The sequence below is a fragment of the Ictalurus furcatus genome, chromosome 20 (genome assembly GCF_023375685.1).
Source record: "Ictalurus furcatus strain D&B chromosome 20, Billie_1.0, whole genome shotgun sequence".
In the NCBI taxonomy this organism is placed as follows: Eukaryota; Metazoa; Chordata; class Actinopteri; order Siluriformes; family Ictaluridae; genus Ictalurus; species Ictalurus furcatus.
Genome location: NC_071274.1, coordinates 16,225,896 through 16,241,454, shown reverse-complemented (window position 1 = coordinate 16,241,454; position 15,559 = coordinate 16,225,896). Strand labels below are relative to the sequence as shown.

Here is a 15,559-nt window from a genome sequence, read left to right as displayed (position 1 = left end):
GGGAAGTAACCTCGAATGGAAGACAAAAGAAAAAGTCTGAAAGATCACAAAAATGATCCATGACTAAATTCCCATCAAATCTATTTGTCTCTGAAGTGCAGTTACCTGCATATTCCGTGTAGGGGGTGTTCTTGAGCAGCTCACCACAGCTGAAATCGATCAGCTTCACTTCAAAGGTCTGAGGGTTCAAGGTTTCCTTCCTTGATGTCTCGATGGAGCACACCCCAGTCACGGCAGTGACATGCAGCATGAATTACTTGCTGCATGATAATTTGAGCCTGAGGTTTAGACACTTTCATGCGTACATGTCTGCAGTACTTGAAGAGATCAACGCAGGGGTCGGGCTGCTCCAGGACTAAGATGAAGTATGTGGACATCTCGAACCATTCCAGCAGCTCTATCACATGTGGACAGTAAGGCTTGCACACGAGCTAGATTAGCGCCACTTCAAGAGGGAGTCTATGTGTGTCATCCGGCTAAAAACACAGTGAACGTGGTTAGTATTGGATTAGACAAAAAGGCACGTGAAGTCAAAATCCAGCTGATCAAAATACAACTGAAATGAATGAATAAATAAATAAAGGTCATTCAATGATTTGAATAAAACTATAATAAACAAGAGAGATAAGTGCTTAAATGATAAGAAAAATCAATAATAATGATAAGAGCTAATTTGCTTTTTAAATCACATTCTATCACCCTTCTTTGTATCAAATACGTTTTACTTCCACATGGCTCACTGGCTTCCCTGCATGAGGTAGTTTTTTGGAATAATAAAAGCTGAAGGATGAAACATAATTTTAACAATTCAATTCAATTCAATTGTATTTGTATAGCGCTTTTAACAATGGACATTGTCTCAAAGCAGCTTTACAGAAACATATAAACACAGGATACAGATTTTAAATGTGTGAATTTATCCCTATTGGGCAAGCCAGTGGCAACGGTGGCAAGGAAAAACTCCCTAAGATGAAATGAGGATGAAACCTTGAGAGGAACCAGACCCAGAAGGGAACCCATCCTCATCTGGGTAACAACGGATAGTGTGAAAATAAAAGAAAGTTCATTATGGTTTTAACATGAAGTCTATTTGTTGAACTAGTCCACTGTTCACCAAAAGAGTCCTGAGTGCAAAACTGCATGTGGTAATTGCAGTCCAAGCGGTACCATCCTAAGCAATATCCAAGCTGTAGCCTCCAGTTGATGAGAGCTCCATCCAGAGGTAGGGCATCAGGACGGATCAGGCAGGTCCGGAGAGCAGAAAGAGTCAGGATCACTGGCATCTCCATAAAATCAATTGTGGCTTGACAGAAGGAGGTGGGGGAGAGATTATTAGGTATGCTTACTATCCCATAATGGATAAGACTGTGTACTTTGTGTAAAAGAAAGTCTATTTATGGTAATCTTGCGTAAACAAATATGTTTTCAGCCTAGACTTTAACACTGAGACTGTGTCTGAACACTAATTGGAAGGCTATTCCATAACTGTGGGGCTTTGTAAGAGAAAGCTCTTCCCACTGCTGTAGCCTTCACTATTCGAGGTACCAACAAATAGCCTGCACCTTTTGATATAAGAAGGTGTGGCGGATCATAGAATACCAAAAGTTCGCTTAGGTACTGTGGCACGAGACCATTTAGTGCTTTATAGGTCAGGAGTAGTGTTTTATAATCAATGTGAAATTTCACTGGGAGCCACTGTAGTGTGGATAAGATAGGGGTGATGTGGTCATAATTTCTGGTTCTAGTAAGGACTCTTGCAGTTGCTTTCTGGACTAACTGGAGTTTGTTTATGCACCTACTGGAGCATCTAGACAGTAAGGCATTACAATAATCTAACGTCGAGGTGACGAAAGCATGAACTAATATTTCTGCATCATGTAATGACATTATAGTTCTTATCTTAGCAATATTTCTGAGATGAAAGAAGGCTGTCCTAGTAATATTATCTGCATGAGCGTCAAATAAAAGATTGGAGTCAATCATCACACCAAGGTCTTTTACTGCTACACATGATGAAACAGAAAGGCCATCCAGAGTTACTGTGTAATCAGAGTTACTTGTAGCTACATGTGGTCCTAGTAAAAGTACTTCTGTCTTGTCAGAAATAAGTAAAAGGAAGTTAATAAACATCCAATGTCTAATGTCCTTTACACATCCCTCAACTTTATGTAGTTGCTGTCTGTCTATCATCAGCATAACAGTGGAAGATAATTCCATGTTTACGAATAATTTGACCCAGAGGTAACATATATAAAGTAAAAAGCAGTGGGCGTAAAATGGAACCTTGTGGCACACCAAATTTAACCTCGGTATGCATGGAGAAATCTCCATTTACATCTATGAACTGATAACGATCGGTCAAATAAGACCTGAGCCAGGAGAGGACTGTTCCCTTAATGCCAACAACATTTTCTAATCTACCAAGGAGAATAGTATGATCTATAGTATCAAAAGCTGCACTAAGGTCAAGTAACACAAGCAAGGAGACACAACCCTGATCAGAGGCCAGTAGTAGGTCATTTACTAGTTTAACCAGTGCTGTCTCTGTGCTATGATGAGGTCTAAATCCTGACTGATAATTTTCATGAATGTTATTCCTATGTAGGTACATGCATAGCTGCTGTGCTACAACCTTTTCTAAGATCTTGGAGATAAAGGGGAGATTTGATATTGGCCTATAGCTGGACGGTTGACAGGGGTCAAGGTCAGATTATTTAATCAGGGGTTTGATAACTGCTAGTTTAAATGATTTAGGTACATAGCCAGTGCTACGGAAATAATTTATTATTTTTAGAAGGGGTTCAATTACTCCTGGACAAATCTGTTTAAAGAAACATGTAGGTAGGGAATCTAGTACACAAGTTGATGATTTCGCTGAAGAGATTAATGAAACTAGTTCGGTCTCTCTAAGGGGAGTGAAACATTCTAATCGATGATCTGATATTGCTATGTTATCATCTACAGGGTTAGTTATAAAACTATCTGGTTTTAAATTAGTAGTCTGAATTTCATATCTGATATTTTCAACTTTACCAATGAAAAAATTCCTGAAATCTTCGCTGCTATATAATAATTGTGATTGTGTGCCTGTTTCTGTAGTGGACTTATTCCTAATTAATTTTGCTATTGTGTTGAATAGAAATCTAGAATTGTTTTTGTTTCCTTCTATTAAGGTGGAGAGATAAACTTTTCTAGCATCACTAAGAGATTTTCTATAGTTGAGGAGGCTCTCCTTCCATGCTGTTTGAAATACTACCAATTTGGTTTGACGCCATTTACGCTCTAATTGTCGAGTGGTCTGTTTTAAGGTACGTGTTTGATTGTTATACCAGGGTGATAGCTTTTTCTCTTGTTTTTTTTTTTTGTTCTTTAAGAATTATTTTTCTTTTGAGTGGAGCTACCTTATCTAGTGTGTAGTGGAGTGTTGACTCTAAGTATTCAGTTGCCTGATCTAGATTTATGGGATCAGACGGTGATCCAATTATAATTGATGTCTCTGGGAGGTTGTTGATAAAACTCGTTGCAGTAGCTGACGTGGATGTACATTTTACGCGGTAGCGTGGTGAGGTGCAAATATTATTATCAATACGCAATTTAAACGAGATGAGATAATGGTCTGAGACAACTTCAGACTGCGGAAGTGTGACTATATTTTCTATACTTAATCCGTATGTTAGTATCAGGTCAAGAGTGTGACCACCATTATGAGTGGGTCCTATTACGTTCTGATTGACCCCTACTGAATCTAAAATGGACACAACCGCTGTTCTCAGAGAGTCTTTTGGGTTATCAAAATGAATATTAAACTCACCAGCGATTAATGCTTTATCTAGAAAAACTTTGAAAAGATTTGAGATAAAATCTGCAAATTCACTAAGGAATTCAGAATATGGCCCTGGGGGTCTGTAAATAATAATGAGCGGAATGGACTCATTTTTTGTGGCTACATATGTTATACTGGTATAAAGAACTTCAAAATAGTTGAATTTATGACTAGGTTTTTGTGTGATGCCTAGATCAGCGGTTCCCAAACTTTTCCAGGGCAAGGCCCCCCAAATGGCATTAACATTTGACCGAGGCCCCCTTTTGCAAGATGTCTTTAAAACACATTAAAAATACAGACTTCTGAATATATCCCCCTTTTTTAAATTAATAATTACATCTTACATCTTTACATTACATTACATTAGGAATTGTTTGTGTGTGTGTGTGTGTGTGTGTGTGTGTGTGTGTGGTTGTCTGAGAGTGAGAAAGATAAAACATACCAGTGGGAGGTATGGGCACACCAAATTGTTGAGGCCCCCCGGGCGCCCCCTGGCGGCCCCCCACTTTGAAAACCAGTGGCCTAGATTATGACTAAAGATGAGTGCAACATCTCCTCCTCTGCCAGTCAGACGGGGCTGATGTATATAACTGTATCCAGGAGGACTAACTTCATTTAACACAACATTAATTTTAACACAACATATTCATAGTAAACAACATATTCATTTTATCACAACGTATTCATAGTAAACATTCATTTTAACAACATATTCCATTTTTTTAAAAACACAACACATTCACAAAGTATTCATTTTAAACAACACAAAATATTCGTTTTAACACAACATATTCATATTAACAACATATTCCATTTAAAAAAAAAAACCAACACATTCACAAAGTATTCATTTTAAACAACACAATATATTAATTTTAACACACACACACACACATTAATTTTAAACAATTACACAGCGATTTAGCCAATATATATATATATATATATTTAATGAACATCACAAATTGTGATGTTTGGTGCCTCAGCACAGCTTTCTACAGCAGTGCTATCATGTACCGGTCCCTAGATAAGGGGCTGAGACAGTCTCGTGCTGCTTCCTATTGGCTGACAACCGTAGCAACGGAATACAGGCCCGTCTCATTGGCTACTTTCTCCCGCCACTCGGTCAGTAATTCGACATCCTGAGTGTCCATTAAGCGTGAGCCGCAAAGCCCCGCCCCCTCTGACTGCAGAAAACAAGGGCATTGGGTCGGTAACTAACCCACCCGGGTGCACTGCGAAACGGGAGATGCTGAGCAGAGACGCGCCCCTGTCTTGGCGGAAGTCTCTGGATAATTTATCCTGATACACTTCTCTGTATAATGCACACTTGGATGTGAAGGATGCCAGTGGGTTCTCCTGTGGTTTGCAGAATCCGGTTACACTGCAACATTGGACTGCACGCAGATTAGACACATCACCGGTGGTGTGTCGCCCCCCCCCACCCCCCGTGAGTGGATGAGTCGGTCACTGCATCGCTGCAGACCTGGAAACCGTCGCTAAGGAATAAGCATCCCAGGTGAGCAATGATAATAATGCATTTAAACAGAATAAATCATCCGTGACTGTAGTAGGTGGAATGTAGTGATTTCCAGATCTGCATGGTGTACAGTTCACTCTTTAACATGTGTTGCGCAGAAACCGATCAATACCATTGACATGTTTATTCCTGCAGGATAAAATGTCTCCTCTGGCACACACATGAACCTCAGACATACCACAACACATGCTGTAATATTTAATCCGTAAAAGATTCATGCATGTAAGCGTGCTGTGTCCTGATGCACTGTATACTAGATCAGTGAAATGCGCAGTTAATATTAATGTAAAGTATGTACTACAATGTAGTACAAAACAGCGTCAACAATACTAGGAATGAGTGTTGTTGTGTACAGTGTAATCACTGGACATTATGTTCCCATGTGTGTTACTCAGTTTGGTTCTGCACGCCTACACAAATAATTACATTCCTTTAGGAACATTGTGCATTTCACTCATCCTCAGGATTTATTTATATATATGGCATTTGGCAGATTTGTCTTTATCCACAGCAACTTACATTGATCTAATTTATACAAATATGAGATAAGGGCCTTGCTCAGGGGCAGCTTGGCAGCGCTGGGATTTGAACTCATGACCTTGCAATCAGTTGTCAAATGTCCTAACCACTGCGCTACTTTTGAACCCCTTTTTATTTTTTATTTTATTTTACGAGTAGTGTATAGAACATTTCAAACATTATGCACTGGTACTACAGAGTACTAGCAGTATATCATTATAATATTGTTAGTAAGATTTTTATGTATTTATAAAATAAATACATAAAACCATTCATGCCATCCTGCTACCTCTACATACTACATACATAAGTTTTCACATTACATACCCTGGCATCAGTGGATCGCCTCTGACTGTACTGTCACTATAGTATTATTTGCACTAATGATTCATGCTGCCGGGAGCATGGTAGCTTAGTGGTTAGCGCATTCCAGGGTTGGGGGTTCGAATCTCGCATCTGCCTTGTGTGCGCAGAGTTTGCATGTTCTCCCTGGGCTTTGGAGGTTTCTTCCAGGTACTCCAGTTTCCTCCCCGAGTCCACAGACATGCGTTGGAGGCTGATTGGCATTTACAAATTGTCTGTAGTGTATGAATACGTCTGTGATTGTGTCCTGCGATCGGTTGGCACCCCATCCAAGGTGTCCCCTGCCTTGTGCCCAAGTACCTTGGGATGGGCGCCAGACTCCCCTGTGATGTTGTGTAGGATAAATGGTATGGAAAATGGATGGATGGATCCATCCTGCCTTTGCAACATGCACAAAGTGTATAATGCACAACTCTTCCTGTTATGTACAGTATTATATTATTTTCTATTATATACATATTCTCTATTCATATAACAATGAGAGATGCAAACTTAAACTCATTGTACTTATACAACAATAACAATAAAGTCCTATCAGTCATAATTTATTAAAGTTGAGAATTTATTTAGATCCATGACATCTGTTCTTAATTAGATTGTCAAAGGTTTCATTACTGACTTTATCTGGAACATTCAACACAGGTCCAAAAACCTGCACTTGACTAGCAATTGACCTTGAGGTTTAAAACAGACAACTGAATTTAAGATTGCCTTTTGTTTGTGTTTCAAAGATGCGTCACAGGTTCATGGGTCGTCATGGAGCTGTGATTGGCAGGTTCTTTTGCCTCTATAAACCCTCCCCTGTCCCTGTGCTCTGGCCTTCACTGTCTACCTCCAATATTGATCTATGTGCAACTCTTATTGAGCTTCCCTGTGGGAAATTTGTGAACTGCACTTGCTGCAGTATAATCTGATCTCCCCTTATTTGCCAAATTGAAACTCGTATCATCAGCATCGGAATAATCATCAGTGGAATAATCTTGTCTCATGATGAACTTGCAGCCAGCAATTCGTTCAACAGGTGTATTATTACAGCAAAATGGCTTTTGATTATATGTATTTACTATGTCAGTGTTATTAAAACAGAGGAAGCAGAGGATTTGGGTTTTAAGGCTGTCTTCTGTGATACTAGAAAGCTCAGAATTGTGCTTGCAAGTGGTTTCGATGGTTACTCTTGTTTTAACGTTGCCGTGCTGGAGCTTGGTTCCAAAACTCTGCCCTTTTGCTGCCCATAGCATTGATTTTCGAGTGCTGGTGTGGGAACCTCAGAAGATACCCTCTTTTGCCAATCAATAGTTGAGAAAATGCACTGCAGTACATTTAAGCAAGGCAGAGGTAGTAAAAGTATGTCCTAGAGCAACATCAACTCAAAGTTACTGTAACTATAACTAAAATATACCTGAAAGACACTGAAGAAGAAAAAGTGATTACATACTCCTACATTTGCTGCATTTTATGTCACGATGCATTTCTAATTCTAGAGAATTGTTTCTCTCATATCCTGGGTCTCTGTAACTCTCGATGGCAAAAAATAAATAAAAATACAGCTGTATACACTGTGGGTGCTCCAGTGTGCCTATGTGCACAGTCCCATGTTTTGTTTTTTTTGCCCAAAAACCTTGTTGACAACCTCATTAAAAAGTAATGCTAGTTAGCTACTAAGTGCAGACTATACAGACTAAGCGAACGTGACATTTATATGAATTGCCTGGTAACCCATCCAGGGTGTCCCCCACCTTGTGCCCCGAGTTCCCTGGGATAGTCTCCAGGCTTCCCCACGATGACCCTGTGCAGGATAAACGGTATGGAAATTGGATGGATGGATGAATTGCCTGGAAACAGACTACTTTGTAGCCATATCATTAACCTCTCCTTACATAGCACATCATGTTTGTGCCCTCAAAAAAATATCACCAAATAATAAGCTTTCAACATACACACAATTGAGAAACTGAGCAAATGAGAAACCAGAATAGGAAGTAATATCTTCCTCCAGTTGTTGAACTTAACTAACAGGCAATTATTAAAAAAAAAAACGAATAACCATGACATCAAATCTGATTGTCCCAGGCTACTGATTTGTCTTAAATCTTAAACAAATAATTTTAAATATATATATATAAAAAAGCCTATTTATGTTAGAAACATCTGAAGTGTGTTGAATTTAACGCCAAGCCATTGTGAACACACCTTCAACCTTTAGACAGGCTAGTCCAACATTTTGTTCTTCAGTGACGACTTGAATCATTTTCTATTGGCCCCATTCCAGTAAAGGGAATCCTTGCCCTGCAATCACCAACGTAATAATACTCAGTGCCGGAGGAGTGGAAATCGGATCTCATAACATAAATGCATCAAAGCACTTTGCAATATTCTACTTTAGTCCCCCAGGATCTGGACTTATTTTAAGCCATGCTTTGGTAGGTTTCTGTTGTGAAGCTTCCCCTAATTTTAAATAATTCACAAATACCCCCCCCCCCCCTTTATTTAAATAATGCATGGCACATCATTATGAACCTGGAAAAATGAGTGGAGGTGGCTGGGAGTGGCTGGAGGAGACACAGCTGGGGAAAATAACAGGGGGCAAGAATGAGAGATGCAGGTGTTATTATGCTGTCTTAAAAAAGGCAGACAGACAGGGTCTGATAAGTGCTCATATTTTTGCCTGCTGCTCTGAATGCTGTTTGTGAATTACCGTTCGACAGGCCTTGCGACTCTGCATTTTGTCTGTCTAATCATTAGTCTGTCAGCTCTCATCAGCATTTACAAAAGCCAGGCGGCTGACTAATGCAGCTCCAAGCTTCTGGTGAGCAGGTGCACACTATAGAGGAGAAATGAAGCGCTAAAATGCATTAAATAGGATTAAAGGAAAGAGGAGAAAACTTGTTCTGGAGTTGTGGTAGACCTCATAATACCTGACATGACATGTATTTATTTGAGCAACATTGTAAAACAAAATGGTGTATTACACAATAGTCAAATCATTTTAAAGCCATAGACTATTAGCCATGGATATGCAGTGCTTTGTATACAAAAAAGCATACAACAAACACATAGCCTGCTCAGCAGAAAACCAATCTGACCATTGTCTGACTGTACAAGTGGTGTGATTACACAACAGCAGACAGGCAGGCATTCACACTCGAATGAAATCCAATCCAGAAGAGCCTTCATTTGTATGATGGGCAGTCAGTTGTACAGTCATTACATAGGCTGCTATCTATGTGCCCAAAAGATGCATGGTGGCTTTTTAGCAGCCATGGGTATTTTTAGACCAATGTCGAGGTCAAAATGTGAATTGACGTGTCTATGTTGCCACATACAGCTAAGCCACATGCTCCATATTGTATTACCATTTCGGCTAATGCGAATGGAATGGATCTCTTTTATGCGGGTAAGTGTTTGGTCTTAATTGCGTTTGCTTACAGTTATTGGTAGTGGGCATTTGACATGATTTTTATTCAGGTTGGAAGCATTTTGAAAACAAAAGCAGAACAATGTTTATCTGTGTGAGTGTGACTTCACTGCCCTAAGCATGGAAAAACTAGAAGCCCCTTGAAAGCCTTATTGCAGCCACTAACTGCTGCGAATGTCCTTATACTCTAAGTTGACAGCAGCTGTCAGGCACCACATCAGCAGACTTCTTCTGTGTGAGTCACTGTGCCTGTATTTCTCTAGGGCACAACACAAAAGCAAACGCTGCAAAATAAATGCTCAGTGCCAGTGCTGGTGTACTGTACTGTAGCTGAAATTAGGTCAAGGACATATTAAAGGGATTCAAGTGGTGGGGTTTGTTTAATATTATCTAGCTGAGATAATTACTTTTACATTATCTCATTTGGCTGATGCTTTCATCCAAAGTGACCTACAATTGAGATAGGATACAGCTGAGTAGTTGAGGGTTAAGCATCTTGTTCAAGGACCCAACTGTGGCAGCTTGGCAGTTCTGGGATTTGAACTCACGACGTGCCTTAACCACTGAGCCTTCACTTCCCCATGGTACTTAGAGATTACTTGTTATGTTACAGAAAAAAAAGCAAAATCGTCTGTTCTGATGACTTTAGCATGTTGGAAACCTCTGACTGTTACAAATCACTGTCATACTAGATACATTCCATAAACGTCCTCATTAGATCAACAATCAGTACGTTTACATTTACAACAATAATGCAATATTAACCTGATTAAGACGATACTCTGATTAAGAAACTAGCATGTAAACAGCAATTTATTATTACCTTGAGCCGATTAAAATCATACTCGAAGTAAACACAAATCGAATTCAGACATGTGAAGTACTCCTGTTTTAGTCGCATTATCGACGTGTATTACAGACATGTACACACCTTAATCACACTATTAATGTCGTGTGGGAGTTTTCACCGCGTTTTGCGACAGACATACCAACATACCAAGATAATTATTTACATTAGAAAGATTAGATTGTGATTATTTACAGAGATCAGATTGCATAGGCTTTATAGTTTGATAAAACACTCCCTGTTTAAAATCAGACCATATGTGTTGATTTGTCATTCTTCGAATCCTGTAATTAATGAATTTGATGTTTAGATGACACTAATCAGACTCTGTATGCATTTGTCCAGGTAAGCGAGTACCATGCTGACTAGCATCACAGAGGGCATCCTGTGCTGCCTGACAGGAAAAAGTGGAAATGCGGTGCTGCCTGTGGAGCCATCGGATGCTGCCCCGTCTGATGGGTTCGAGTTTGTAGAAGTGAAACCAGGCCGTGTATTGCGTGTGCGCCATGTCCTGCCAGAGCGTTCTGCCAATTCCGAGCTGCAGCAGGAGCAGGGTACCAGTGTGCACTGCAAGCGCAAGATCACTGTCTACCGCAATGGCCAACTGGTGATTGAGAACCTGGGTGACGTGCTGCGCTCCGAGATTCTACATTGCCCCAATGGAGAAGTGGAGCAGTGCAGCACTGTGGAGGTGGAGCTTGCTGATTACTTTACTGCACCTTCCTCCCCAGAACCCAAACCAGCTCCTCCTTCTCTTCCGGCCTCAGACCAACAGAAACCAGCTCCACCACCCAGGCGGCGCAGGAGGAAGCCCAAGCGCACAGTTCTCATTGACTCAGAGAGATGTATCAGCAGCTGTAAGGGGACCCACTCGGATGTGGCACTCTTCTTCTTCCACGGAGTTGGTGGCTCACTGGACATCTGGGGTCGTCAGTTGGACTTCTTCTCCAAACTGGGCTACGAGGTCATTGCACCAGATCTGGCAGGGCATGGAGCCAGCACGGCCCCTCAGATAGCAGCTGCTTACACGTTCTACGCCCTGGCTGAGGACCTGCGCGCCATTTTCAAGAGATATGCCCGCAAGCGCAACATCCTCATTGGCCACTCATACGGGTGAGCTTAGGCATGAGTCTGTCAGGGAAAATGTTTACACAAGGATGCATTTTATATAAATGTGCCAAAGAAAAAGTGCTGACGTTGGATCAGCTCTTCATGTCCACATACAGAGGTAGCTAAAAAAAAATAGGAGGAAGAGGGGTGATAGTGTTCAGGGAAATTTGAGAGATTAGAGACAGAATTTTCAGTACGGTCTTGTAAAAGGGCAGTATTACATTTTTTGTGTACTTTAAAAAAAATGGTACTTTTATCCACCATTATGTGTTTCATCAATCTGTGACTTTTACTGTTTAATTCCTATTTTAGGAAATTAAATCTAATTGAAGCCCCTACTATCTTCATTCCAGGGTGTCTTTCTGCACGTTCCTGGCACACGAGTACCCAGAGCAGGTACATAAGGTGGTTATGATAAACGGTGGAGGCCCCACAGCGCTGGAGCCAAGTCTCTGCTCCATCTTCCAGCTGCCCTCTTGTGTCCTGCACTGCTTGTCGCCTTGCCTTGCGTGGAGCTTCCTCAAGTACAAATCACACAAAATGTGCACTAAAATGATGCTTCAACTGTATAAGGATTTAGATTGTACTTAAGATAGCATTTACTGCTGGGCTTAATACTTTATAGAGGGCTTCTTGAAATATAAAACTCACCATATTAGTAGGTAATGTAATGGCTGTCATTAAAATGGTAGCTAAGCAGGTAAATTGTACCCCAATGGTACTTATTTTTGTTCTTTAGTAGTCATATATTTAATTAAAGCTTATTCCCTACATATCACATGGGGACTACACGCAATTAAATGTAATTGCACTAATAACTGAAAGTAATAGATTATTAGCTCTTATTAACTGCACCAGTTTAAAGCCATTATGCTAGTATATTGTGTTAATTGTTTGACTTTTCCCTCGCTCTCCCCTCTATACTCTTCTGAACCTTCTTCTTTTTTTCCTCAGGGCTGGATTTGCCAGACAGGGAGCTAAAGAGAAGCAGCTGCTAAAGGAGGGCAATGCCTTTAACGTGTCTCCGTTCGTGCTGCGGGCCATGATGAGTGGTCAGTACTGGCCCGAGGGAGACGAGGTGTACCATGCCGAGCTCACCGTCCCCATCTTGCTTGTGCACGGCCTCTATGACAAGTTTGTGCCTATGGATGAGGACCAGCGAATGGCTGAGGTACGATGAAATATTTCTATTAAACAAAAGATAATATAGATAATAAATGTGCAGATTTATCTAAATACTTCCCATTTCATGTTTTATGTAATAAGGGCATCAGGTTTTCTTTTGGATTTACCAGTACCCTAAAGATAACACTATAGATGAAAAGACAATGGTAAACAACTAGATCTCTATGCGGTAATGAATGTATTGTTCGTTAAGGAGCATTACGTATATGCAGATGCCCAGTGGCAGATGGTTACTGAATGAAACAAAGGCTTCCTTTCATTTTACTGAGGAGTGTTAACTCTTCTCTATTCATTTTATTTTATACCACAGCAGTATTGAATGCTCATATCTGACTGGCCAGAAGGTGTTAAACAAATTTATATAATATAATAGCAGCTCTTACAGCAGTTCTAACTGTAAGGTTACTGCACTGAATCTAATACATACACATAATTTCTATAGTAACAGCTAATTCTCAGGGATTTGTATGCTGTATGCGGCACATAATTTAAATCTAACAATAGACCGCTTAAAAGCGTACAACATGTGAACTTTGATGTAGATGGGCTAAAACAGCAGAAGACCACATCACCTGATCTTTTTCCAATCTTCAGCTGTCCAGTTCAGTGAGTCTTTGCGCACTGTAACCTCCGTCCTGTTCTTTGATGAAAAGAGTGGAACCCGATGTAGTCTTTTGTTGTTGTATCCTGAGATGCTTTTCGGCTCACCACGGATGTAAACAGTGATTATAAGAGTTACTATAGCCTTTCCTGTCAGCGTGAACCAGTATGGCCATTCTCCTCAGACCTCACTGCTCACTTTCACACCCTTCTGTAAGACTTGTGCACAAAAATCCCAAGATATCAACAGTTTCTGAAATGTTTCTCTCCTTCTGCTGTTTTATTTGAACTTTAACTGAAGCTCTTGTCTTGTATGATTTTATGCATTGCACTGATGCCACATGATTGGCTGATTTGAATAATTGCATAAATGAGCAAGTGTATAGGTATTGCAAATAAAGTGGTTGGTAAGTGTATTTGCAAATTATTTTTAACTGAAGATCTGACATTCTGTGTACTTCCAGATTCTCCTTTTTGCCTTTTTGAAGGTGATTGAAGAGGGTAGTCACATGGTCATGATGGAATGTCCAGACACGGTCAACACACTTCTGCATGAGTTCTTTCTCTGGGAGCCAGACATCACCAGAAAGGATTGTGTGGATGATACACCGGTCACTCCGACTGTTACTACAGACACCATGACTGACGAAAACACTGGCACACAAATATCCAACAAGCCTGTCAACAAATAACCAATGAAGAGTGGTGTTTTTGTTGGGCAAATCAATCAGAAGGCTCTTGATGGCAGGCTGTATGAGGTGGAGTGATCACCCAGGCTGAAAGCTAATTTTTTGGAGCTGAAGACTGAGCTGAGGGTTCGAGCAGGTTGCAGCAGGACAGCAAGAACGGTTCAAGAGGTGAGACTCTGCTGACAGGCCAGAGGTTAAAAGGGAAAAAAAATGAATGCATAAACCTAATTTCAGACCAGAAATCATGGTTTATTACATTTCATTGGTGTCATATCTCTCTTCTACCTTTGGACAAATATCTTTTCTTCTTGTGGTGTATCAACAAATGGACTAAAGCTCTGTCCAGTGGATGAAATCGGGCCGATTTTAGTGCCCGAGCTTCAACTGAGAAATTACAAACTGATTCTTGGCTGGATTACAGAGGTGTCCCCATACTTATGCAGTGCTTGTAATGTCTACTGTGTGATCTATTGTAATCTAGGCCACATGAGTGCATCAAAGCGCGGAGAGAAAGGGAGCCCAGAGTCAAATCGTCAAGTGTCATGTTTTTACATGCTGTTGCTGAACATTGTTATTTGTTCGGAGTAGCACCAATAATTATAATGAGGGAAAAATAATAGAGTAGGGATATTGTCTTCCCATGTAACACACGCCCACAGCCCCAGGAGGATTAAGAGGAAAAAAAAAAAGAAAAAGAAAAAGGCAGAGGAGGCTGGAAGGGAGAACAATGACAAACTTCTAACAAGCATATTTAACTTGAAGGCATTACCTCAGTACTCCTTGAATAATTGATGCTGTTATTTAGAACATAACTAAAATACTAACATATCACTGTTACAGTTAAATAACCTGCTATAATGGGCATTTTCTGCCATGAATTTATCTGTTTTCTTTAAACAAACAAAAACAGCAGATTTGTGGCTAAGTGCAGGGCCGAAGGGTGAACACAAACACAATGAGCAGAAAATTCTGTCAGCAGGAGCACTTTCACGTCTCCTAGCAACGAGAAACTGGAGGAAACGATATGTTGGTGGTGCATTCACAGCTTTGTCACAGAGAGGAAGCGAGACAGAGAGGAAGAGAGAGAGAGAGATGGAGATGGAGAGAGAGGGGGGATGTTGGTGCTGATGGACCACTGATATGGTTTTGGTGCTGTAATGACACCCAGGGAATAAGCTAAGAACTGTTAATGTAATCTTAACACTGGTATACTAACATGAAAACAATGCCCAACACTGAAACACTACTGGAGAATGAAATAATATCAGTGTCACGTTACAGCATTCATGTACATTGACCTCCACTAATATTGGCACCCTTGGTAAAAATGTGTAAAGAATGCTGTGAATTTGCTTTATCGTTTTACCTTTGGATCTTTTGTTAAAAAAAAATCACAAAAATACTCTGCTCTCATGGATATCAAACAATTGCAAACAAAACACAATTTGTCAAAAAAAAAAAATTGTTC

At 40.3% G+C, this 15,559-nt stretch overlaps 1 protein-coding gene across 1 annotated transcript; it reads left to right on the top strand.

Moving 5' to 3' along the window:
- The first annotated feature begins 4,970 nt into the window (after nt 1-4,970).
- On the top strand, nt 4,971-15,375 carry abhd8a (abhydrolase domain containing 8a). The gene is made up of 5 exons (XM_053651509.1): nt 4,971-5,342; nt 10,853-11,620; nt 11,971-12,141; nt 12,572-12,788; nt 13,867-15,375. The coding sequence occupies exons 2-5, from the start codon at nt 10,866-10,868 to the stop codon at nt 14,092-14,094; spliced, it is 1,371 nt and encodes a 456-aa protein (XP_053507484.1). The 5' UTR covers nt 4,971-5,342; nt 10,853-10,865; the 3' UTR covers nt 14,095-15,375.
- Nucleotides 15,376-15,559: the final 184 nt, after the last annotated feature.

Coding starts and splice junctions, on each gene's coding strand:
- abhd8a (XM_053651509.1), top strand. CDS start 10,866: ATGCTGACTAGCATCACAGAGGGCATCCTGTGCTGCCTGACAGGAAAA. Junction 11,621..11,970: donor CTCATTGGCCACTCATACGG/GTGAGCTTAGGC, acceptor TCTTCATTCCAG/GGTGTCTTTCTGCACGTTCC. Junction 12,789..13,866: donor AGGACCAGCGAATGGCTGAG/GTACGATGAAAT, acceptor GTGTACTTCCAG/ATTCTCCTTTTTGCCTTTTT.